The sequence below is a fragment of the Podarcis pityusensis genome (genome assembly GCF_964106645.2).
Source record: "Podarcis pityusensis genome assembly, chromosome: 1".
In the NCBI taxonomy this organism is placed as follows: domain Eukaryota; kingdom Metazoa; phylum Chordata; class Lepidosauria; order Squamata; family Lacertidae; genus Podarcis; species Podarcis pityusensis.
In genome coordinates this window covers 17,541,973-17,566,372 of record NC_138028.1, presented here as the reverse complement: position 1 = coordinate 17,566,372, position 24,400 = coordinate 17,541,973, and the positions used below count along the sequence as shown (strand labels likewise).

The window sequence follows — 24,400 nt, the reverse complement described above, 5'->3', positions numbered from 1 at the left end:
GGGTTTCCCCAGCCACTCTGGGAGGCTTCCAACAAAGTATTAAAATACAGTGGTCTGTTAAACATTAAAAGCTTCCCTAAACAGGGCTTCCTTCAGATGTCTTCTAAAAGTCTGGTAGTTGTTCTTCTCTTTGACATCTGGTGGGAGGGCGTTCCACAGGGCGGGTGCCAAGGTGGAAGGAAGGATGCGCTTCCAACCCCACGCCCCGGGAAACTGCTGAATGGAGAATTCGGTCCTGCAACTCGATTAGGATTTCCGCTCGTGATTTAGGGCGGCCTCTTTACGCAAAGGACCCTCCTCCTCCAGCCCAGCGTGCGCCCTCCCATATCGGAAGGGCTCTTCTCCTTGCCAAAGCAAAAGAGGAGCGAGGGCATCAGGCGGCGGTGTTGAGGCGGCTGCTCTCGGAACTGCCCGGCTGCCATGGGGGCTCTAGCGGCGATCTGGGGCTTGCTGCACCCTCTGCTCGTGGCCCTCCTCGCTGTCTTTGTGTTTTATTGCTGCTACATCAAATCAGTCCACATGAAATACGACCACATCCCCGGCCCCCCCAGGGCGAGGTAAGTGACCGGCCGGAGGAGGTGCTCGGTGGGAGGAGGGCTGCTAAGAGAAGTTTCCCAATTGGGGTCCGCGGGCAGGTGGTCTGCAGTTGTGTGGCTGCGTTAAAATGATCATACCGGTTTCTACCTGTGCTCTTAGGGCTCCTTTTTCTTTCTCGTGTTGCATCACAATTGAAAGTTGTACAACTTGAATTGAAAGTTGTACAACTTCCAGAAACAGTGCATTTAAATGGGCATAAAATTAAAAAAAACAAACAAACCAATGAGTGTTTCCTAAGCAATTTCCAATTTTCATATGTTATTGGACATTGGCTGCTGTTAGTCCCAACCAGCATGGCAATGGTCAACAAGAGTGCCCTTATTATGCAATTTTTTAAAAAATAGTTTTTACTGGAAATTTCAACATAACAATTTATCAAAAACATATCATCCTCATTCCACCCCCCCTCCCCTGTGTGCATGCATTTTGAGTCTCTGATAGTTTCTGGGGATACATGTTCTTTTGTGGATGTTTTGATGGCCCCTGGGGATACATATCTTTACTGTGGCTTTCTCAGTGTGTATATAGCTTCCCTTGGGTCATTATGTTCCTTGTTATAAGACATGCATTGTATTGTGAAATTGGTTGTTGAGGTTGCATAGGAATTCCTGCTTACTTTGACCTTGGTGTTCGACTCCTGTAAGGAGCCCCTAAGGTTTTCATCAAGTCATGCCTGACTTTTCTTAATGTTGCAGCTTTTTCTTTGGTCACCTGCCACTCGTATGGGGAATGATTAAAAAACAGGAAAATTATTACGATCTCTTTAAGCAGTGGTAAGTTATTTTGCGTATTCAGACAGCTCGAAATGAGAGGCTGTGCACTGCATTTACTAGACTGCTGGCTGATTTATTTTTCCAGTCCCTCTTTTTTAGTTTCCAATTTCCTGTTTGCTTTTGGGGGTGCTTTTTAAAGATGCACTAGAATTGCTATTCAGGGCCCTCCCCTGAGCCTTTAGTTAAAAGCTAAACCTCTCATTAGTGCTTGCGGGTCTGCATCTTGGCTGTGCACAGATACGTAAGTACATGGTAAACCATATAAGACACCATGTAGCACATAGTCTGACAACTCACACGCTCAGGGGTGGACCACGGACTGTTCAATTTTGCTGTCTGAGGTGAAAGGGGAAGGCATGAGCTGCCCACTGCCCAATGTCCACATTCCCTTGTTGCCCCAGCCAAAGCCTCTCTTACTGGAGTTGCACAACTGAGGCTCCTGGGTTCTTGCAAGAAGCCCCTGTTGCACAATCTCGCTAGAACCTGGAAGCTGCAGCAGCTGCTTCTCCTTTCTCCTCTGGTGGTGACGGCAGCAGGAGCGCATCCCTGGGTTATAATTCAATGGTCACTTTTTGTCTTAATAGGGCTGAGGAATATGGACCAGTCCTGCGTTTAAATGCCTTTCACAAAGTTGCATTGTTAGTATCAGCCCCTGAAGGAGTAAAGGTACGCTATGAAACATTATCTCTCCCAAGACTGAAAGCGAACATAGTATAAAAAGAGAAAATGGAGCTCAATTTCACAACTGAAATGGCAGGTGTGTAAATGAGCAACTCAAATGCTATTTTGGGTATTGGAATTGTCCGTTCCTCACATGCTTCAGTCAGGCTGTCCACTGTTTTTTTCAAAAAGGCAAAAAAATAATAATATGTTTTTAAAGCACAGCATGAGCATTTATGCATTCTTCCCTTTTAATTGTGTTTTCATTTTTTTAAGTAACATTTTTATCCAATTCAAAATTATTCTAGGGGTGGCTGGCTCTTTTGAGTTGAGTGGGGGGACATCAGCTAGTCAGAACTGTGTACAATTTCTGTTTTAAACTTGTAGAACAATCTACAAGTACGTCTCCACAGCAGAGGAATAGGTATGTTTTGACTAAGTTCAGCGAAAGTGCTTCCAGTTTAGGCCCTCACTATCGTAAAAATAACTACAATATTTTGTATTTTAATGCAATGCAATCTTTGGCGATCACTCGTAGCTGAGTAAGATTGTCTTCCATAAACACGGTTTTAACAATGAGTCCGTAAGTGACTGTGGAGGCCAATTCTGGATCCACACGTCCTTCCACAGTAGGGACATTGGTTTCCGGGTGGGAGTTGATTAGCGCGTTTCTCCCTTGCATCCTGAGTTCGAGTGTCTTCAAAGCCCATGATACCTTTGGTAAAGGCTGTTCTCCAATTGGAGCGCTTGCAGGCAAATGTTTCCCAATGAAATACAAGCAAATCCCCTATTTCCGTGGGGGTTGTGTTCCAGGTCAAAATGTGCATTGGCCGAGCACACAGAAGCCTGTCTCATTCCGTCCCCAATCCTCCCTCTTCCGGGTCCAAAAGGACCCATTCATAACAGTTGCATGCCAGTTGCCCATGCCTAAAATGGTTGCTACCTGTACAATACAATAATATTGCATGTAACCTAAATAGGAAGTGTATTCCTCTCTCTGAAATGGTAGTATCTGAGAAAACAATGCCATGCTGGCTGGCGCTAATGGGAACTGGAGTCCAACAAGCTCTGGAGAGCCACATCTTGGCCACTTTAAAGCTAATCTAGATGGGATTGCATCAACCCTGTCCCAAACTGAAGCTTAACCGGAGGCTAGCATTCTTGACACTAAATGTTTCTTTTTTAAAACATTCCCTTGAAAATCTATAGCTCTTTTCCCATTTATTTTTGTATGTGTGATAGTACTTTATATAACATTAAAGGTACGTACTGGAACATTGACTGAACAGATTTCATCTTAGGTGTACTTGACATCACCAGAATACCCAAAGGACCCCATGGTATACCGTGGTCTTCATGATATGTATGGCGTAAGGTAAGTAACATATGGGGTAAAGGTAAAGGTAAAGGGACCCCTGACCATTAGGTCCAGTCATGACCAACTCTGGGGTTGCGGCTTTATTGGCCGAGGGAGCCGGCGTCCAGCTTCTGGGTCATGTGGCCAGCATGACTAAGCCGCTTCTGGCGAACCAGAGCAGCGCACGGAAACGCCGATTACCTTCCCGCCGGAGCAGTACTTATTTATCTACTTTCACTTTGACGTGCTTTTGAACTGCTAGGTTGGCAGGAGCAGGGACCGAGCAACAGGAGCTCACCCCGTCACGGGGATTCGAACCGCCAACCTTCTGATCAGCAAGTCCTAGGCTCTGTGGTTTAATCCACAGCGCCACCCGCGTCCCTTAACATATGGGGTAGAACAATCCAATTATCAGCCAAGGCTATCTGTTTTCAGAAAGTGAGTCAAAGCTACTAGCACGAGGTTAACATGAAACACTCTTGCTTAATTCAGATACTGTATCAGGCTGCAATAAAAATTACTAGGAATTGGGAAGGCAAGCCAGCATGAGCCTGTGGCATGTTTATCATCCTCATACACACCTTGAATAGCTATCAGAACCAAGTTTTAAAAAAGACCCAGCAAAGGACGAATGGGTACAAAAACTTATGGAATATGCAGAAATGGCAAAACTTACCGGAAGAATAAGAAATCAAGATAACAAACTTTTTATAAAAGAATGGAAATGGTTTATTGAATATTTACAGATAGATTGCAAACAAATAAAGACTTTGGCAGGATTATTGCAATAACATGCAGTTTCATAAGAGTATGTATTTAAAGAAGATGAATAAATGAGCAAATTCAGTTACAGTGGTACCTCGGGTTACATACGCTTCAGGTTACAGACTCCGCTAACCCAGAAATAGTACCTCGGGTTAAGAACTTTGCCCCAGGATGAGAACAGAAATCGTGCTATCACGGCGCAGCGGCAGCAGGAGACCCCATTAGCTAAAGTGGTGCTTCAGGTTAAGAACAGTTTCGGGTTAAGAACGGACCTCTGGAATGAATTAAGTACTTAACCCGAGGTACCACTGTAATTTGGATATGCAGCAGATATCAAAAATTTAAGGAACCGCAGAAAGAGGGGGAAGGAAGTCAAGTTTTGAAATGTCGAAATGACTGTATCAGTGAAATGTATAAAAAAAATGTTTAAAAAAAGATCCAGGTTAAACAAACAAACAACCCCATGGCCTTTAGAAGCAAACTAGAGCATTCCCAGAGGGGGGAGAGAAAGAGAACCATGACCTCTGAACCAGGCGTAAAATAATGCTATTTTTCTGTTGCTGCCTTTTTCAGATTTCTAGGGCAGGGCTTGTCAGCTGTTCCTGACTACAACCATTGGCACAACCAGAGGAGAATCATGGACCCGGCCTTCAAGCCAACGTGAGGCAAAAACAATTGTTTGAAATAGGCTGCCTGTTTCTCTTCAGGAGATTCCGTTGGCCTCAGTCTGTCTTGCTAAACGTACAGCCCATTCTGAACGGGTTTACTGTGAGAAGCAAATCCTCCCTTCGGTTCAGTGTTCCTTTGTTCCTTGTGACAATGTCCAGAGACTTTTTTTGTTACATCCTTGTAATTATGCTGGTTGGGATCCAAACCCAGCGCAGGGTGGGCCAGTTCTGAGGGGGGAAAGCAGCAGGTGGTCACGGTGGCACTCCAAAAACTGTGTTTGTTGACTTGTGTAAAATAAGGGTAGAATGTACTATGTGGATCAGGATTAATTTCATTCTAAAGTTGGTGTAACTGAAAGCCCGAGGGCTATCTATCGCAAATGGCTGAAAGCCCGAGGGCTATCTATCGCAAGTGACTGTCAGAGGAAAAAACAGCCCCAATGCATGTTTTCCAGAGATAAATCATTTCAGTTGATGCTGTGTCATGCAAATGTGCAAGAGTTATAGCAGAGTTTTATGAAAGAGCAGCCTCTTAGCCATAGCTGTCGACTTTTCCCTTTTCTTTTCCCTTTTCTTGCAAGGAATCCTATTTGGAATAAGGGAATTTCCCTTAAAAAATCGGAAACGTTGACAGCTATGCTCTTGGCAGGGTGGTTCCCTGGAACATTCTCCCCTCATAAGCTTCATTTATTTCATTCCATTTATGAACTGCGTCCAAAGAAATATTTCAAAGCAAATTAACCATAAAAGCAATTACAACAATTTGATGTATAAAAGCAGTTAAAACAACTTCAAATCTGCACTGAGAGGGAAAAAATATCACATTAAAATGCCCTTTTAGCCAATATGGGCGGCACCTGTCTAATCCGTAACGGAATGGAGTTCCAAAATGTACACTGTAATAAAGTACCCTCTGTGTCCATGCCTCTATGTGTTGATAGTGCTGTCGTAATTCTTCTGAAAGTGCTGAGGGCCTTCTAAACTCTTTAGGCGTTATGGATTGTGCCGTTCTGTTGCAGCCTTTGTGTCTCTGCTTGATCGTCTCTCTGTTTGTTTCCATGTATGAAGCTTGAACCCGGAAGGCTTGTCTCAGGACCCACTGTACAGTCCCTGTCTGAAACGCTTCCTAAAATTAAGTGACCATAATTCCCTATAATGCCAAACACAGATGGACTCATAGCTATAGTCTGGAAGCGAGAGGGCCAACCGAAACAAAGGTAGCACATTCTGCATGTAACATAAGACTCCCTTGATAATGATATTACTTTGTTAACTGAGAAACAAATAAACCAAGAAATGGCTTATTAAGTACCAGTGAGTTGCTAGGAACAATTAAATGCATTTCCTGTGTTGCATTTCCTGCATTGCAGGGGGTTGACTAGATGACTCCAACTCTACAATTCCACAATTCTATGAAATATATTGAGCACTGAATGGTGAAAAAGGAGGAGGGAATTGAGTTGCCTGAGCACCCCTCAGTTTATTATGACTGGAGGGAGATATTAGAGGTTCTCTTTCCCCCTGCTATATTGGGAAGTTTCAGGCAAGAGGAAAGAATTAGGATACAATTTCGCTTTCTGGCTCACCAGACCTTCTCTCCTTTCCCTGCCCCTAAATCTCTCAAGTGCTCACATTTACTAGTTTCAGTGTCAGGATCGTTAGCAATTAATTGCACAGTGTAGGATGGTTTCAGGACGATGGAGGAGTGTCATTTTCTTCCCCTTCCCACCCCGCTTGTGAAAAACCCTATGAGCTACAAATCAATGGCAGGGAAAAGGCTCAGGAATGTGTGTTTCGGTCAGGGCCAGATTTAGGTTTGATGAGGCCCTAAGCTACTGGAGGTAATGGGGCCCTTTATATGTCCAGCTGTCCTTTGTCAACAACAAATTGTCGCTGTTTTTTGTGTGTTGAATATATGCTATGTGGTAATTTATGGACCTAATAGGTATCCAAAGCCATTTGCAAATAACAAAATAGAAACCTACACAACACAAAACACTGTTGCTGTATGTAGGTTTTATTTTATTTGTTTTTTATCTTATATTTTGGAAACGTACATCCAGTTTTTTTCCCTTTAAATTTTTTTGGGGCCCCAAAGAGAGTGGGGTCCTAAGCTATAGCTTGTTTAGCTTATACGTAAATTGGGCACTGCTCTCGGTATATATATTCTCCTGCTCTGGAGGGTAAGTCCCTAACCAATGGCTTTAAGTTACAAGAAAGGCGATTCCAACTAAACATCAGGAAGAACTTTCTAACAGTAAGACCTGTTAAGCAGTGGAACAGACTCTCACGAGAGGTGGTGGACTCTCCTTCCTTAGGGGTTTTTAAGCAGAGGTTGGATGGCCATTTGTCATGGATACTTTAGCTGAGATTCCTGCCTTGCAGGTGGTCGGACTAGATGGCCCTTTGGCCCTCTTCTATGGGTTCTTTGGGTGGATGGGAGGGCTAAGGGATATCCTCCTTCTCATTGCCTTCACTAGATCTGTTTTGTACAGAATGCACAGTGTGTTAACATGTGTGTGCTTGTACTCCTGAGTGTCATACGTGTGTGTGTGTGTGTGTGTGTGTGTGTGTGTGTAGGAAGGTATGTGGATGTGCATTCTTGGGGGAAACTTGTGCCTGCATTTTGTTCACAATGGATGGCTCCAGCTTGCGATTATATTTTTGTTTCATTGACATTTGTATCACTTTTTGATTGTCCAGTTACTTGATGGGGATGATGGGAACTTTTAATGATGTAGCAGAAGAGCTTATGGAGGTGTTGGAGAAAAAAGGCACTGGAGCAAATGGAGTGGATGTGATGAGCCTGCTGAGACGCGTGACGTTGGACATCATTGCAAAGGTACTCGCCGGATGAATTTCTCATTTTCATTAAGGAGCAGGGGGCGCCTCTTAACACAGATGCCAACACACTGGGCCACAGCCAAACACAAAGTGCAAAGCTTAAGTTTAATGAAGCAATGCAAGAGGAAAGGGCTGAGAATCCTTCGGATATCCTGGCCCCAGATTGTTTAGGTGATTATTGCTCAAAACCTGAACTTTGGAGGCTCTCCTCTTAGCAAATGGAGCCACCTGTCTCTTCTGCAAGATCAGGGAATATAACGGCCTCAGTTGGCATGAAAGAGAACTGACAGCTATAAGTAACACTCAGAACTTTGACAAATCTTCTGATTTTTCTTAATGTTCATCAGGTGGCTTTTGGCCTAGAATTGAAGACCCTGCAAGATGACCAGACTCCTTTTCCTCATGCCATACTTATGGTTACAAAAGGACTGAGCACTTCCCGCATTCCTTTTTTTGAGGTCAGTGCAGGCTTTTCTCAAACACTCTCCCTGTCCGATGCTGAAGTTATTGCCTCCCAAGCTAATTCAGAATGGGGGGGAGGGGGTAATGTGAAATTCTGAGATTGGACTTCTTTTGCAGGAGTGGTTGTAAGTTCCAGGAGTCTCAAAATGAGGACCGTGACATTGGGACCCTAGTATCTTGGGCGATATCACTATGAAACCTTCCTTTTGCTTCTTAACTTTTCATTTCACTTTTAATTTGTAAACCCCCTTTCTATATTGCTATACACAAGGCAGTTTACAAGCTGAAAAGGCATCAAAACATTCAACAGAGATCACACACCTTCTAACAAGCTGATCCAATACAAAGAAGTCATAATAAAAACATAACTTTGAAAATAAGCAACTTATATCAAAGTAATATTCAATAATCCCATAATAGTAAACAACCAAACTGAACACCAGCAAATAATAATTAACCAGAAATTCAATCTTAACACTTACAATAAATCATTACTAAACTATAATCAAGAAAAATAGCAGCAAGGCACCATGCATAAAATGCCAAAATACATATAAAACCATGTAATTTATTATTCTATTAATGTAAATAAAATCCCTGAACTCTTCCTGTGCTGCGTTTACGTTTTATGCTGGCATTCTCATATAACAATGCCTATTATTTGTGCAGTATTTGCCATGGAACAGGAAAGTAGTTAAAGAGATTCAGGAAAGCGTAAGGTTGCTGCGAAATACTGGGAAGGAGTGCATTGACCAGAGGCAGAAGCCCATGAAGAATGGAGAAGAGATCCCATTGGATATTCTCACTCAGATACTGAAAATGCAAGGTAATATACTCTTAAGCAGTTCCAATTATGAAATGCTCTGGGGTTGCTTTGCTGTAGCCCCTAGGGTATTGGGATCCAGATGTTGTTGTTGTTTGTTGTTGTAGCCATTTAGTCGTGTCCGACTCTTTGTGACCCCATGGACCAGAGCACGCCAGGCACTCCTGTCTTCCACTGCCTCCTGCAGTTTGGTCAGACTCATGCTGGTAGCTTCGAGAACACTGTCCAACCATCTCGCCCTCTGTCGTCCCCTTCTCCTTGTGCCCTCCATCTTTCCCAACACCAGGGTCTTTTCCAGGGAGTCTTCTCTTCTCATGGGGTGGCCAAAGTATTGGAGTCTCAGCTTCAGGATCTGTCCTTCCAGTGAGCACTCAAGGCTCATTTCCTTAAGAATGGATAGGTTTGATCTTCAATATACTGGTTCTTAATAAGCAGGACTATTTATTGCATAATTCTGGTATTTCTGATGAGCTGTGGGTGGGTTGTTGGGGTTTTTTGGTGTGTTTTTTTTTTTTTTGTTTCTTTTGTTCCTGTGATGTTTGCTTGACTATTGAGGTCACATTTCCCCATCTACATAATATCTATATTGTATTTTTGGAATGTCTTGGAATTTGCCCACCTTCAAAGAGGTGTCTCAACCTTGTGCTTTATTGTCTGTCTCGACAGATCAGGAAGGGAACTATGATGAAGAAAATTTGCTGGACAATTTTGTCAACTTCTTCTTTGCAGGTTGGCAGATGTTTTGCTTTTTGAAATTAAATATACAATCACACACCCCCCCAATGAACCGAGGAAGTTCTGCAGGCAGAAATGGGCTTTTTACATGTCCAACCAATGTATATGCCGATTAGTTGCCTTTTCATCTGCAGTGTGGGCCCTGTATTTGTGGGCTGCTTTTTCAGACAGATCACACTCAAAGCAGTTCATAAAACATTCACTTGGGCCCAGTTGAACTAGCTGGATTATATTGAGCAGCTAGTTTCCCTAGATGGGGAACCTTCGGTCTACAGGCCAATATTGACACACCAAGTGGTCTAATTTGGCCTGTGCAGCCATTTTGCCCAGACAGCGCCCATCTCTCCATGAGTTGTCCTAACTGGTGACATAACCTGATGGTTGGGAGGACAGAGTTATTATATCCTGCCTTGGCTGTGCACCTTCTTCCTAGCAAGGAACAGGATCATGCAGGCAAGGCAGCAGGGTTTAATCCCTGCTCATCAGCTGATGAGCAGGAATCAAAACTCTTTGCATTTATTTGCTAAGTGAACGTGTGCGCCCATGGTGGGATGGGTGGTGGCCACAGCTGGAGAGCCACCCCCACCATCAATGCTGCCGCCTGCCTTATTGCTTAAATGAGAAGCAGAGTTGCTTCAAAGAGTGCACTAAGCTCTTAACAAAAGAGTAGCATTTTATTCCAACTACAACATAGCCAGAACATAGCTGACTTGAGAGGTAAATAGCGAGGAACACTTCCACACCAAACTACTCAAGTTTCTGAAATTGTGATGTTTAGTTTTATTCCTATCTCCCTGCCCTACCCAATTAGATTCTCTATCCTGCAGGTCATGAAACCACTGCTAATCTGTTGTCATTCACCATAATGGAGTTGGGGCGGCACCCTGAGATTCTTGCAAAGTAGGTAAACAGCCTTGTCTGCTTCGTCTCCTTTTCACTGTTTCCTTAACTTGTCTGTGATTATAGTTTCAGCAGATTGCAATGTCTTGTTTTTATTTTTTTAAAGGTTTCTGACTTGTGGGGCTGTGGTGAGGAGAATAGTTCACACCATGTTGTTGTTGTTGTTGTTGTTGTTGTTGTTGTTTTGTACATAGGAACAGTCCTGGCCATGTTTAAATACTTGTCCATATGGACACCGGGAATGTATGAACCAGGTCATGGTTATCGTCATCTGCAATTAATCACAGCCTGTACAGGCTTGAGAATGGCTATTGACTTTGCATCTGAGATTGCTTGGTTTTATCCATGCTAACTTTTATCCATATGAGCAAGTACAGTGGTACTTGGGTTACAGACACTTCAGGTTACAGACTCCGCTAACCCAGAAATAGTACCTTGGGTTAAGAACTTTGCTTCAGGATGAGAACAGAAATTGTGCGGCGGCGGCGGCTGGAGGCCCCATTAGCTAAAGTGGTACCTCGGGTTAAGAACAGTTTCAGGTTAAGAATGGACCTCCAGAACGAATTAAGTCCTTATCCTGAGGGTACCACTGTACCCAAAGATGGTCAGGACCATTTGTACAAAAATGACCCCTAAGACCTTGCATTCTCAAAACAGTACAATCATCATCCCCAGCCACTCTGGGCTGCTTCCAGCAAAATATAAAAAAAAAATAAGATGTCAAACATTAAAAACTTCCCGATGCAGGGCTGCCTTCAGGTGTCTTCTAAAAGTTGTGTAGTTCTTTATCTTTTAAAGCACAGTTACCATTTGCCCATCTGATTCACGTGATTATATGAATGTTTATTCCTCCAGATTGCTATTTTCCTTGTAAGAAAGGAACAGCTGCCGATAATATCAGTTGCAAGAAAATATGAGCAGTCTCTTTTAAAAGATGTAGCCAATATTATGCAGTGGTCCAGTTCATTTTTAGACTATCTGTCTGTCTATCTATCTGACAACCATTCTTTCCCCAGTTAAACTCTTGCAAGCGGGGAGTGAAACGTATGTTTTTACTGAATCTGCTAAGTGCTCTTCCAAAATGACTATACCACTCTACAAATGTAAGCCGTGTCTTCACCTTAAGTGTAGTCCCTTGGACCTCAGTCCATCAGTCCATTCACAGTGGAACCATTGACCATTTTGCTAATATAAGGACAATAAATCCTGATCTTTTCAAATACAGAAATCTTACCTTTTAGCAGAAATGATCAGTGGTCATTATTCGACTAAAGCTTCTCCTGTTTTTCCTTCTTAGGCTTCGGGAGGAGGTAGACAAGGTCATTGGTATGAACAGAGACGTTGTCTATGAAGATCTTGGGAATCTCAAATACTTATCACAGGTACACGTGAATAACAAAGCCACAGATAACCTAGAGCTCTTCCACATAGTCCTTGCTATGCCTTAGGGCAGCTGGAAAGAATAACACATTGGTTTCCAAATGAAACTTAAAGCCTAGTTCTTGGTATCTTTCTAAGCAAAAGATGTCTCAGATATGGTAAGGAAGATGTTCCAGGATTCTTGCAGAGAAATCTTATAAGAACTTGTAACTGTTGTGTGAAATCTGAGCAGCAATGTTAACACAATGTGATACGTCTCATTAGCCAAAATTTTCAACGTGGCTATGTGGGGCTTCCCTTGAGGCTAGCCTGGGAACTGGCGCAGAATTGGGCAGTTAGGTTGCTGAATGGAGTGGCCTATCACAAGCATGTTACACCTTTGTTCAAGGAGCTACACTGGTTGCCAATTTGCTACCAAGCCACATTTAAGGTGTGACTGAGATGTAAAGTTGAGATGCATATATTGTTCCACACCACTCCTAGCTCGGTTGATCAGTGTGAGATTCCAAGGGTTGCAGGCGTTCTTTGACCCAGTGTCTATGTTTCCTTTTGGACAATGAGGCACAGCGGAAACTGTGGCGTCATTATGATATATGGTTTATTTACACAAATATACAACCTGAGTCTACCATGGAGGGATTTCCAGCATTACATTCCAAGAGATTCTGGCTTCTGCCATAGCCACAACATTGGATTCAAAATGGACATCAGCATGCTGATTTGACTCTCTCACCAGCACACCACTTATGAACTCTGCTCCTTTACTCCTTACTGCCATTCTAAACTCTAACTTCCCCTAAAATACTGGCATTGTCTTTTAAACTAAACCCTCTGTTGAGGGAGGGACCAAACCCACACACCTGGAAATGAGATTTGCCCTTCATCCTTTGTGTCACCTAAATGGCCCATCCCCGGGCTAACACTCAAATGGAACAGTTGCAGATAGGTAGCCGTGTTGGTCTGCCATAGTCAAAACAAAAAAATTCCTTCCAGTAGCACCTTAAAGACTAACTAAGTTAGTTCTTGGTATGAGCTTTCGTGTGCAAGCACACTTCTTCAGATACACTGAAACAGAAGTTGCCAGACCCTTCTATATAGTGAGAAGGTGGGGAGGGGTATTACTCAGAAGGGTGGTGGGAATGGGTGATTGGCAGATAGCTGAGATGAGCCTGTTGACGACTCTTAACGACTGCAATAGGTCTTACAGGAAAAAGCAAGGGGTGAGAAGGTGAGAAATGGCTTTGTCATGTATAATGAGATAAGAATCCAATGTCTTTGTTCAGGCCAGGTCTCTCCATGGTTTTAAGTTTGGTAATGAGTTGTAATTCAGCAGCTTCTCTTTCCAGTCTATTTCTGAAATTCCTTTGTAGTAAAAAGGAATTTCAAAAGGAAATTACCTGCTTTTACGCTTGACTTAATTACCGTAAATGATTAACAAGGTCTAGCACATGGTTTAAATCAGTTTCCCATCATCCCTCACTAGCAGAACCAGTGGTTAGGGATGATGGAAACTAGTCCAAAAACAGCTGGAGACCCAAGTTTGGCAAACCCTGGTAAATACACACTGGGTCTGGCCACCAGATAGTTATGCAGACAATTAAGAAAAATTGTTCCATAGTAGTCATCTGGTAATCCGTGTTAATTTTTGAATTTTTATTATTTTAAGTTTTGTAAACTACTTCCAAACAAGACAAAACAAAATGGCGGTCAACAAGTATGTCTTATAAATATATAAATCAATTTTCAACTTCTCAGGTTCTCAAAGAAGTCTTGCAGTTGTATCCACCGGCTGCAGCCACTCTGCGCTTGTCGGGAAAGGAAAACGTCATTGAAGGAATCAGAATTCCAGAAAACACCTCCCTGATTGTGAGTCTGTTGAATGGATATGGCCATGAGTGGTTATCTTGAATACAATGGACTTCAATACCAAACCTGTCTAATGGCATCACTGATACCTTCTCTGTATTAAAAGAACAACACTGGTTGTTCCATTTTATTCTTAGGATATATGCATGTCATATCTCGGTGGAAAGGTGATGGACAGGCAATAACTGTTTTGGTAGTATTGCACTTGTTGGGTGTTAACTGTAGTCACTGTGGTCTGCTAGAAAGCTTCACCTGCAAGTTAGAGCATGGGGCTCTTAATCTCATAATCATGGGTTTTAACCCCACATTGGGCAAAAGATTCCTGCATCACAGTGGGTTGGACTGGATGACCCTCATTGTCTCTTCCAACTCTATAATTCTATGATGTTTCAAAGATCTCGGAAACCTTTTCCACAGTAACTCGGAGCAGGCCTTTCCCTGTGGCTACCCTTGTTTTGTGAAATAGCGTCCCTGTCGTGATACAACGAACACCCACTACCTGCACTTTCGGGAAACAATTGATGACATTTTTGCTCTGGCAGGCTTTCCCAGCTGCATGAATGGGTCTTTGCCAGGATTCAACAAAGAGAAAACGCATCCAGCAAATGCCATGGATGTGATTTGAGCAGTATGGGCTTGCGTAAAAGATGAATGCCTGGGGAAATATGTCAGGATGTAATGAAAACATTACAATCAGCTATGCATTTGCCTCTTTTTGAAGTGTGCCTCTCCTCTTTGCAGTTCTGCACCTATGTCATGGGACGTCTGGAAAAATTTTTCCATGATCCACTTGTCTTTGACCCTGACCGTTTTAAGAGTGACCAGCCAAGGTGAATGTGCTATATTGTTTATTTTTACCATGGTGTGTTTACTACTAAGAAACCCAGATTTAAAGCAATGGTTTGTTGTTGGCTTACAAATCTTAATTTGTTTTAACTGCTGCTTTGCATTAAGGGTGAACCCACCTCACATACTTACCAAGCTACAAAGGCGCAAGGCAAGAGCAGCTGGAAGACTAACCGAACCAAGGTTTGTTTGTCTGCAGAACAACTCATGATCAACTCATGATTTGTTAAACAAACCATGGCTTAGTATTATGTGAGAGCTAGGCTAGCAGCAGCCAGCCCAGTCTTTGAGATCTGCAAGGAGGGCTTACTGATCACTGTACAGGTCATTGAAAGAAGCCTTACATCATGAACATTTCTGAAATTTCCTACCAGGCCTCCTAAAACCCTAAGAATTAGCTTTTTTTGGAGATTTTTTTGTTTGCTTTAATGTTATCTGCATTGCAAATTGCCCTGTGGGTTTGGCAAAGAGCCGTCTATTAATATATTCAATAAATGATAATGCATATCATTGTAAATACTGGGAACCTGGTGAATGTTGGCATTTACTGGTAATTCTTAGGATTTTAGGAGGCCTGGTAGAAAATGTCAGAAATGTTCATGACCTAAGGCTTCTTTCAATGTCCTGTACTTGTATGGCATGTGTGCATTTACTGACAGTGCCTCATTGGCTTTAATATTTAGATTTAAATGTCAGATGTTTCTGACATCTCCATGAGTTTCACAATATCTTAAGAGATACCAGTTAGTGCAACTCTTATTAAAGTTGCAAAGTGAGCAGATATAAAAAGTTGAGGCTTCTCTGAAGTCTTCAACAGCACCTAGATCTGGAGAAATTAGCACAAGGAACACTTTATAGCATACAAATAAGTATTTTTCCGTCCTAATCTCTGCAGTCCAAGCTGCTATTAAAGACGCAGGAATCCCAACACCTATGCAGGACATGTCAACAAAACCACTTTAAGCCACTTTCTTTTATTATTATTATTTTAGGCATTACTATTGCTATTTCCCATTTTCCTTGGGTCCTCGTTCCTGTATCGGACAGAAGTTTGCAATGGTAAGCAAGACAATTACTCTTAAAGGGGCATTTAAGGCATTTGATGCAATCTGTCCAGTGTCTGCAGCATATGGGGGGCTGTGTTAAATTTATAACAGAAATGGTAGGGTATGGTATAACAAGGGTTTATAGCAGCAGATTTTCCAACTGCACAGAGTCCAAGACATCCCACACCAGGGACGGATCTATATTCATGGTTTTTAACGTTAAGGAAGGGGTATGGAATAATAATAACAATAATTTATTATTTATACCCCACCCATCTGGCTGGGTTTCCCCAGCCACTCTGTGCGGCTTCCAACAAAATATTAAAATACAATAGTCTATTAAACATTAAAAGCTTCCCTAAACAGGGCTGCCTTTAGACCACAGCACCACCCACATCCCTTTAACGTTCATAATGTGTTATTTAAATGTGACAGCAGAGGGTGATGCAGAGCAACCAGCAGCAGGGAGACAGCGTTTTGACGGGTGGGCGGGCGGGGACAAACAAGGTAAAAAATGCTTTAATGAACAAGTATGCCCTGTGACGTTTCAGAACGACATATCTAATATCGTTCTAATAACGTTAAACAGGTCACTGTAGATCCAGCCCGGGATTGGTTTTCTGTGTGTTACAGCAATCACTGGTGTGGAGTACTGGCACCTGCTTTTTCTGTTGCCTATGACAGCCATTTTGTGCTGGCACCCACCCACCACACTATCAATATACTAGCTGGAGTATGTGCCCTTTGTCTACAGCTGGCACTCTTATGTCCTCTTTGTCCATATGCTTAGTACCCACTCACTGTTTTGTTTTTGTAACAGATGGAGGCCAAAGTAGTCATGGCCAAATTGCTGCAGAGGTTTGAATTCCAGCTGGTTCAGCCACAGAGCTTCAGGGTTCGGGATGCTGGCACCCTGAGGCCTTACGATGGTATAGACTGCAGACTGAAACTACGCCATCAGTATGACTGAATGTGCTACATCGCGAAATGCGTTTCAGAATTTCTGTGGGGCCGCATTGAAAGTGTGTTTGTGTGTGTGAAATTACTTTTAATCTCGATATATACCGATAGCAAAAGAAAAAATAATAAAAGAGTTCTGAAATCTATAGGCTTTATTTCAAAGACCCAGTCAAAGACCCAGTCTGGCACCCACAAACCCATGTGCATTTGCATGCACACAGGCTGGGAACCTCAGTGCCAGGGGTCAGCAAACTTTTTCAGCAGGGGGCCGGTCCACTGTCCCTCAGACCTTGTGGGGGGCCGGACTATATTTTTTTTGGGGGGGCGGAATGAACAAATTCTTATGCCCCACAAATAACCCAGAGATGCATTTTAAATAAAAGGACATATTATACTCATGTAAAAACATGTTGATTCCCGGACTGTCCGCGGACCGGATTTAGAAGGCGATTGGGCCGGATCCGGCCCCCAGGCCTTAGTTTGCCTACCCATGCTCAATGCCATGCCTCTGGAGGCTTCACCCAGTGCAAAAAACCTGCCCTGCCCCCCCCAATAGCTATGACACTGACCTCCCCTTTGACATATATGAAGCAGCCACCATCACTTGTTTCAGATGTCTTGTAAAGATTTAGCTTTTTGTCCACGCTTTCCTTTACCCATAAAAGTGGACTCTGTCTATGTGGTTTTTTGTTTTGTCTTGTTTTTATTTGCTCTTACTGGTTTTTATATATTGCTATTTTATTGGGGTTTAGGTAGTATTTTTGTTTGCTTGTTTGTTTGTTTTTTAATACTGTATACTGTATCATGTAGAGATTTTTAAAATGTTATGCAGTTACTTTTAATTAAATGAAAAATGGAAAAATGAAAACAATGGATAACGGTGTGGTGTTGGGTACTCTTTAAAAAGCAGTGAATGAAACGCAAAAGAAAGAAAAGGCAACTGTGGAAACACCCAGATCTATAATATTGGGCTGCAGCCAACGTTCTCTGTCCGCTAGTACAGAGGGGCATTTGCAGTGCTGTGGAGGGCAGGGGGGTACTGGGAGAAATCAAGGAGTGCATATGTCAGTGTTCTCCCTTCTCACTGTACTCAAACATCTCCCTCTTCCATTCCTCAGCTGCCTTAGGTGAGAGAGATAAAAGATGTGGAGCCCTCAAATATTTCATGGTAACTTCATGCAATGCATTTCACTTCTGGTGCCTTGTGTTGTCCTCAGCATGAAGTTCCCCGACTCGATGTAGTAATTTAGAACAAATATTTCAAATGATAAGTGAATACCCGTATTGGTACAACTTCCATCAATGGAACCTTCTTTAACTGAACAAGCTAAGTGACAGGTTCTTTCTTAGGATTCTATTCATCTTCGTTTGTTGTAGACATCCATCTGTCTCAAGATGTCACTGAAGTGACTTCTCTGGGGTGCAAGCCTCGGCAGTTTGTGTGGAGTTCCTGGGCTGCTCAGATGACCTCCCTCTTGGCCTCACTGATGTGATCCAAAGGGAAGCAGAGCAATACGCTTGGCACCAGCTTGGCTGCAGGAGTTGCCAGGAAGGAGGTGTACAAGGTGCCACCCAACTGTCTCCACTCTGGATTTGTGTTGGGTTTACTCATTGACCTTCTCCTCTCCCAAAGATATCCTGCAACACAGGAGAGGTTTGAGACCAGAGCTTTCCTTCTCCTAGATGGGCTACCTTCCCAGGTTGCCAAGCCCCATCTGCCCCTCATTTCCCTCTACAGCATGTGCAGAAACCACCTCCTTAACTGTTAGACCCACTGTTGGTCTCATCCTCTCAATCTGCCAGAGCCTCTCTTCACATGCAGGGGAAGTCCCTAACTCACCAAGGGTTTAAGGCCTATTGGCTACCCTCACCTGGTTTAGCTGTCCAGTTGAAGCTGTTCAGGGGTGTGGTTGCTGTTGCATGCCGACAGCTTCTAGAAGCCACAGGTGAGAGCCAAGTGCAAGGTGGAGACCAAAGGTGGACAAACTACCTCAGAAGGAGCACGATGTGTTCCCCATCAGAGGTACTGTCCCTCCCTTAACACGCCATGCAAAATACCCCAATATGTATTATGGCTTTTTAAACCATGCCAGAGATGAAAAGAACAAGGTTGAAATCAATAGGTCCAAGCTATTTATTAACTGCCCTGTGTATAGAAATTTAGAAAGGTGGTATACAAATTAAATGAAATGAAGGTCAGGAATGTGGTCCTCTTGCTGTTGGACTCCAACTCCCATATGCCCCAACCACTATGGCCAATGGTCACATATAATAGGAACTGCAATCTAACAACATCTAGAGATCCACTGACTCTCCATCTCTCCTGTATCCAATAATCAAGGCAGAAGTAAATCATACTTTATTCTGGAATCTGCAGTGAGTGCCCAGCGCTGCTCAGGAATTCGTAGAAACCAAAACGTATTTTGATTTTAAAATGGATAGTATAAATTGTGAGTTTGGGCCCTTCAGGCCCCAAATCAGGCAAAGTCACACCAAGGCCACGTTTCTGCCTGCCATCTTGATTCAAAATGGCACCCGGTGTCCAGGTGTCTGCAAAGACTGATGCTCCCACCTTGGGAATCCTTGTGCCACGTTAGACAGCAGTATCTCAAGTGGAGGCTGAACTCGTAGAGAACAGACAGACAGACCACTTTCCATAATAAATAGTAGATAAAAGTAACAACCATAGTAATACTGAACAAGTATGTCTGGGCTTAGCAATTCTGCACTGTGACTTCCCATCTTTATTTAAAGGCTGACTCCTTTTTGCTATTACTCTCAGCTGTGTTAAAAGAAGACTTGAAAGGAAACACCATATTGAATCACCAGAGTTTTCTTCATCCGTGTTAGACAGCACACACCTCTCTTTGTAGCTGTATCCTATTGCAAACTTAGGGGATGGGGAAGAATGACTTTTATGCTCGACCTTTGAGCTGTATTGTTCTAATTCTCAATTACTGTGATTGCCTTCCGTTGAGGTTGCGTTGCTCCTAGTTAATCATTTCTTAGTGACCCACCTTTGGACAGGAAAAGGGAATGAAGAAAACATAAGCGTTTTTATGGCATTTACTCCCACATGGGGTAGTGACAGCCATCAACTTGCATTGCTATAAATGAGGACTAGGCAATATCATGGAGGATAAGGTCATCGGTGGCTGCTAGCCATTATGGCTATGTCCTACTTTTACTGTTGGAAGCATTATGCCTCGTTGGCTACCAGTTGCTAAGAGCCACAGATGCGAAGAGAGCTGTTGTGGTCAGATCCTGTTTGCGGGAATCCCATGGGCATCTGGTTGGCTCCTGCAAGACAGGGTATGGACTAGATGTGGATACTCAGTCCTCATTGGCCTGTTTGACACATTTTCCAGCTTCATGTATCTTCCTTCCTTCCTTCCTTCCTTCCTTCCTTCCTTCCTTCCTTTCCCCCCAGGGGGAAGAGGGCGGTGGTGCAGACTCCCCCCCCTAAAAAAACACTCCAGTGTCTCCAAGAACCAATTCTTCTTCTTCTAGCAGGGAAAGAAAGGGAGATTCCTGGTTGCGGATTTCCCCTCCTGCTTTGGGAGGTTGGGCTGGGGAGATAAGTTCCTTTGGACCTGCTCCCAATCAAGGCAGGCACTCGGGGCTGCTCTCACCCTTTCCTCACTGTCCTCCGCACTCCCCTCCTCCTCCTCAGCTGGGGCTACTGCGCATGGGGAGGCAGGGAAGGTGACCTAGATGATCAGAGGTCTGGAAGCCAAGCCTTATGAGGAACGGTTGAAGGAGCTGGGTATGTTTAGCCTGGATAAGAGCAGACTGATAGGAGATACGATTGCCATCTTCAAATATCTCAAGGGCTGTCACATGGAAGAGGGGAGAAGCTTCTTTTCTCCTGCACTGAAGTAGGGTTGCTATGTCTTGAAGAGCAAGAAAGGGAACAGCCTGAGCTGCTGCCAGCCTGAGCTGGGGAAAGAGGCCCTGCCATGCCCGTGTGCCTCTTTTGCCGGCTTGAGCTGGCAGCAGCTGCAGCCAAACAAAAAAACCCATACCTATCCAACCCTGACAGTTCCAGTTGGGCATGTTGGGCCCCCCCCGAAAAAGACATGTCCAAGATTTCCCAGGTATATGGCAACCCTACTCTGGAGGGTGGGACTTGAACCAATGGCTTCAAGTTACAAGAAAGGATATTTTGACTAAATATTCGGGGGGAAACTTTCTGACAGTAAGAGCTGTTCAGCAGTGGAAGAGTCTCCCTCCTTGGAGGTTTCTAAGCAGCGGTTGGAGGGCCATCTGTCATGGATGCTTTAGCTGAGATTCCTGCATTGCAGTGGGATTGGACTCAATGACCCTCAGGATCCCTTCCAATTCTACGATTCTATGTTCTGACTGGGTGCTTTGGCATTGTGCCAACTCCTAAAATTAAATCCTTTGGTCTTCCGAATGGACCATCATTTGGTCCTTCTGACTCAATCTGATTGCAGGGACTGTATGTTTAAGTAAAGGTTCCTCCTACTGCATCCCAGCCTGGCTCCTCCCAAACTCTAAAGGGATTTATTGCCAAAGCAACAACTCCAGGACTCCAAGGCAGAGTCATTTAAACTTTGGAGGCTTGGCATTGTAGCTTTGTGGCTTGAGCTCGTGGCTGTCATGGATGCGCCAGAGGTGATCTGGGGCTTGCTGCGCATTTTGCTCGCGGTGGCCCTTCTGGCTTTTGGCCTTTATTGCTGCTACATAAAATCAATCCACATGAAGTATGATCACATCCCTGGCGCCCCAAGGGTGAGGTAAGAGGCTGGCGGGGTTGTGATACTTAATGGGAGATGCCACAGGGAGGGGGCTGCTAATTCTCTTGGATCTCCGAATCGTAATGTACAAATGTGTGTCTTGTGTGTCTTGTGGCCAGACTTTGAGAGGAGGAGGGGGCAGGGTTGGCAGGGCATTCCTGCCCAGGAGGAAGGAGGTGGTGGTGGGCTTTTCGCCTCAGGTGGCAGAACATCCTGACCCTGGTGTTGCTGGTTGTAGTATCTGGAATACAGTGGTGCCCCGCAAGACGAATGCCTCGCAAGACGGAAAACCCGCTAGACGAAAGGGTTTTCCGTTTTGGAGGTGCTTCGCAAAACGAATTTCCTATGGGCTTGCTTCGCAAGACGAAAATGTCTTGCGAGTTCCTGCGGGGTTTTTTTCCTCCCCCCCCCTTTTTCCCAAGCCGCTAAGGCGCTTATCAGCTGATCCTAAGCCGCTAAGCCCCTTAACAGCTGATCCGCTAAGCCGCTTATCAGCTGATCCGCTAAGCCGCTTATCAGCTGATGCTAAGCCGCTAAGCCGCTTATCAGCTGATCCGCTAAGCCACTAATCAGCTGATTCGCTAAGCCGCTAAGCCGCTAATGGGCTTGCTTCGCAAGACGAAAAAACCGCAAGACGAAGAGACTCGCGGAACGGATTCTTTTCGTCTTGCGAGGCACCACTGTAATAATTTTAAAAATGAACAGGCATGCAAGTTTACGATGTCCCCTTTGTTGCAGTGGGATGGGTCATGGGCTGTTATTTCTGGGATGGGTAATGCATGTTCCTTGGAGATTCGTGTGAATGAATGAACTTTATTACGGTCACAGACCAGGATAAAAAACAACAACATATAAATAAAATAGCAGTTAGGATTTTTTTAAACTGATAAATGTTGGAGCAAATAAGGACAAAGAAACAAGCATAGGATAAAACATCTGAATAAAATACAAGATTAAACACGGATAATGGATGGATAAAAACTGATAATTAAAGCAGATAAGAACTAAAAACAAATAAAAACATGCAGTTAAAACAACTGTAAGAGCATAAGAACTAAAAGACTCGCAGTTAAAACAACTATAAGAGGCTGTAGAGTAGAAGCCTCTGAAATAGATGACACTCACAGCATTAGAAACTGATGTGCAAATATGGTTAAAACAGGCAATTAAAACAATGTACAACAATAAATTTAGAAACAATGTGCAACAATAAACTATCCCAGGGAGTTGACTCAGAGTCACCCATGGAACCGAGTTTGGGGATTTTCATGCCGGACTATTTTGAGTTGGGCGATGGTCTGCACCTACAGATTTGTACACAGAATCTGGCGACCATCCAGGTCTTCTTCTTATCTTTGCCTAACAGCAAAAGGTCAAATTTTTGCTTTTGCGGGAGGTCGGCGAGCCCCACCAGTAGGGGATCAATGAACTTACTACGTGCCTCTTCGTAAAAGGGACATTTAAAGAACAAGTGTTCTGGGCTTCCTATCTCTCCCAGTGGATAGGTGCAAAGTCTCTGGGCATAGGGGACTTTACTAAAGGCTCCATCCAGGACCGGCAATGGAAGAGGCGCGCTTCTGGCGAGTGTAAAGGCCCTTCTTGCATTTCTAGATACGAGAAAGAAGAGGTATGCTGCCGGTGCGGCTATATATCTCTCAATTTCTCCAATTTTATAGTCGGGGCACCTTGCGCAGTCCTGTTGTCTCTCGGTATCTAATATTCTTTGCCTGACCGTGGCTTTTGCCTGGCCCAAGCCCAGACTTAGAAGGGCTTGAGGGGCAAAACCCAGTTTCTGGAGGGTGTTCAGGACCGCTGTCAGCCAGCCTGACTGGAATTGATCACAGAGGATCAGTGGGGCTATCCCTCGGGGGGAGCAGATTCAATGTCAGCCATTTGTAAATTGATGTTAATCAAATGCTAGCCTCCACTCTCATCATCCCCGTTTCCAATCTCACCCATGAGTTTGAGACACATCTGGGGACTTGGAGGAGAGCTCTAAGAAGTCTAGATTGAACTCTCTCAAGGGGGGAGAAAGCAGAGGAAGGCGGACCCAAAAAGGAACCATACAGGAGTTGTGCCAAAGTTTTGACCTTGTATAATTTTAGAGCTGCAGGGACGAAGAAGCCCCCTTGTGCTCTGAAGAACTTAAGAATACAATTTGCGTTTCCCCCCCGCTGAGCTCCCGATGGAGTTTATGTGTAGTTTGTTGGTTCCTGAGGCCTGTACCACCATTCCTAGATACTTGTAGTTTGTGACTTGTTCTAATTTATGGCCTTGGAGTTCCCAGCTTCTAAGCTTTGGTTTTTCCCCAAAAGCAAGTATCTTGGTCTTTTGATAGTTGATTTTGAGACATTCAGATTCACAGTATGCTGCGAGCTTTCTTAGTGCTCTTTTAAGACCAATGGGGGTTCTAGATAGAATTACCGCATCATCGGCATATAGCAGGACCGAAATATGCCGATTTGCAAGCTTCGGCGGGTGGAGTTCTGAGTCATTGAGTGCAGATACTAAGTTACTTAGATAGAAATTAAATAGTAGAGGGGCCAGTAGGCACCTTTGCCTGACTCCTTTGAAGGTTTTAATAGGGTCCGTTAGGTGTCCTAGGCGGCTGCACCTGACTCTAAGAGCCGTGTTTGCGTGCAGTGCCTGAATTAAGAGCAGGAGCCTTCTATCTATATTGGTACCCTGTAGTCTGTCCTGGAGACTGTATCAAAGGCTGCTTTTAGGTCAACGAAGGCAGTGTATAGTGAGGCCTGCCCTCCTGATTTGTATTTGTTGATGAGATGTTGTAGCGTTAGGCAGTGATCTGTCATGGACCTTCCAGGTCTGAAGCCCGCTTGTTCTATTGCCAGGATATCTTCATTCTCTAGCCATTCTGTAAACTTATTAAGGAGGTGCTTTGCGTAGAGTTTACTGATCACACTTAATAGGCTAATTGGCCCATAATTCGCTGGGTCC

The 24,400-nt window shown here is 43.8% G+C and overlaps 2 protein-coding genes across 2 annotated transcripts in view; both read left to right on the top strand.

Annotated features, from left to right (window-relative positions):
- The first annotated feature begins 175 nt into the window (after window positions 1–175).
- LOC308464426 (cholesterol 24-hydroxylase-like) lies at window positions 176–16,828 on the top strand. The gene is made up of 15 exons (XM_080983759.1): window positions 176–557; window positions 1,293–1,370; window positions 1,955–2,036; window positions 3,332–3,405; window positions 4,726–4,812; window positions 7,524–7,662; window positions 8,012–8,122; window positions 8,796–8,952; window positions 9,616–9,678; window positions 10,512–10,584; window positions 11,882–11,966; window positions 13,720–13,830; window positions 14,572–14,660; window positions 15,669–15,735; window positions 16,543–16,828. The coding sequence occupies exons 1-15, from the start codon at window positions 421–423 to the stop codon at window positions 16,690–16,692; spliced, it is 1,503 nt and encodes a 500-aa protein (XP_080839885.1). The 5' UTR covers window positions 176–420; the 3' UTR covers window positions 16,693–16,828.
- A 4,426-nt stretch (window positions 16,829–21,254) lies between these two features.
- Window positions 21,255–24,400, top strand: part of LOC308464337 (cholesterol 24-hydroxylase-like) — a 30,181-nt gene continuing 27,035 nt past the window's right edge. The window contains exon 1 of the mRNA XM_080983687.1: window positions 21,255–21,442. Coding sequence (XP_080839813.1) covers window positions 21,306–21,442 — 137 coding nt within the window. The 5' untranslated portion in view covers window positions 21,255–21,305. The remainder of the gene's footprint in view (window positions 21,443–24,400) is intronic.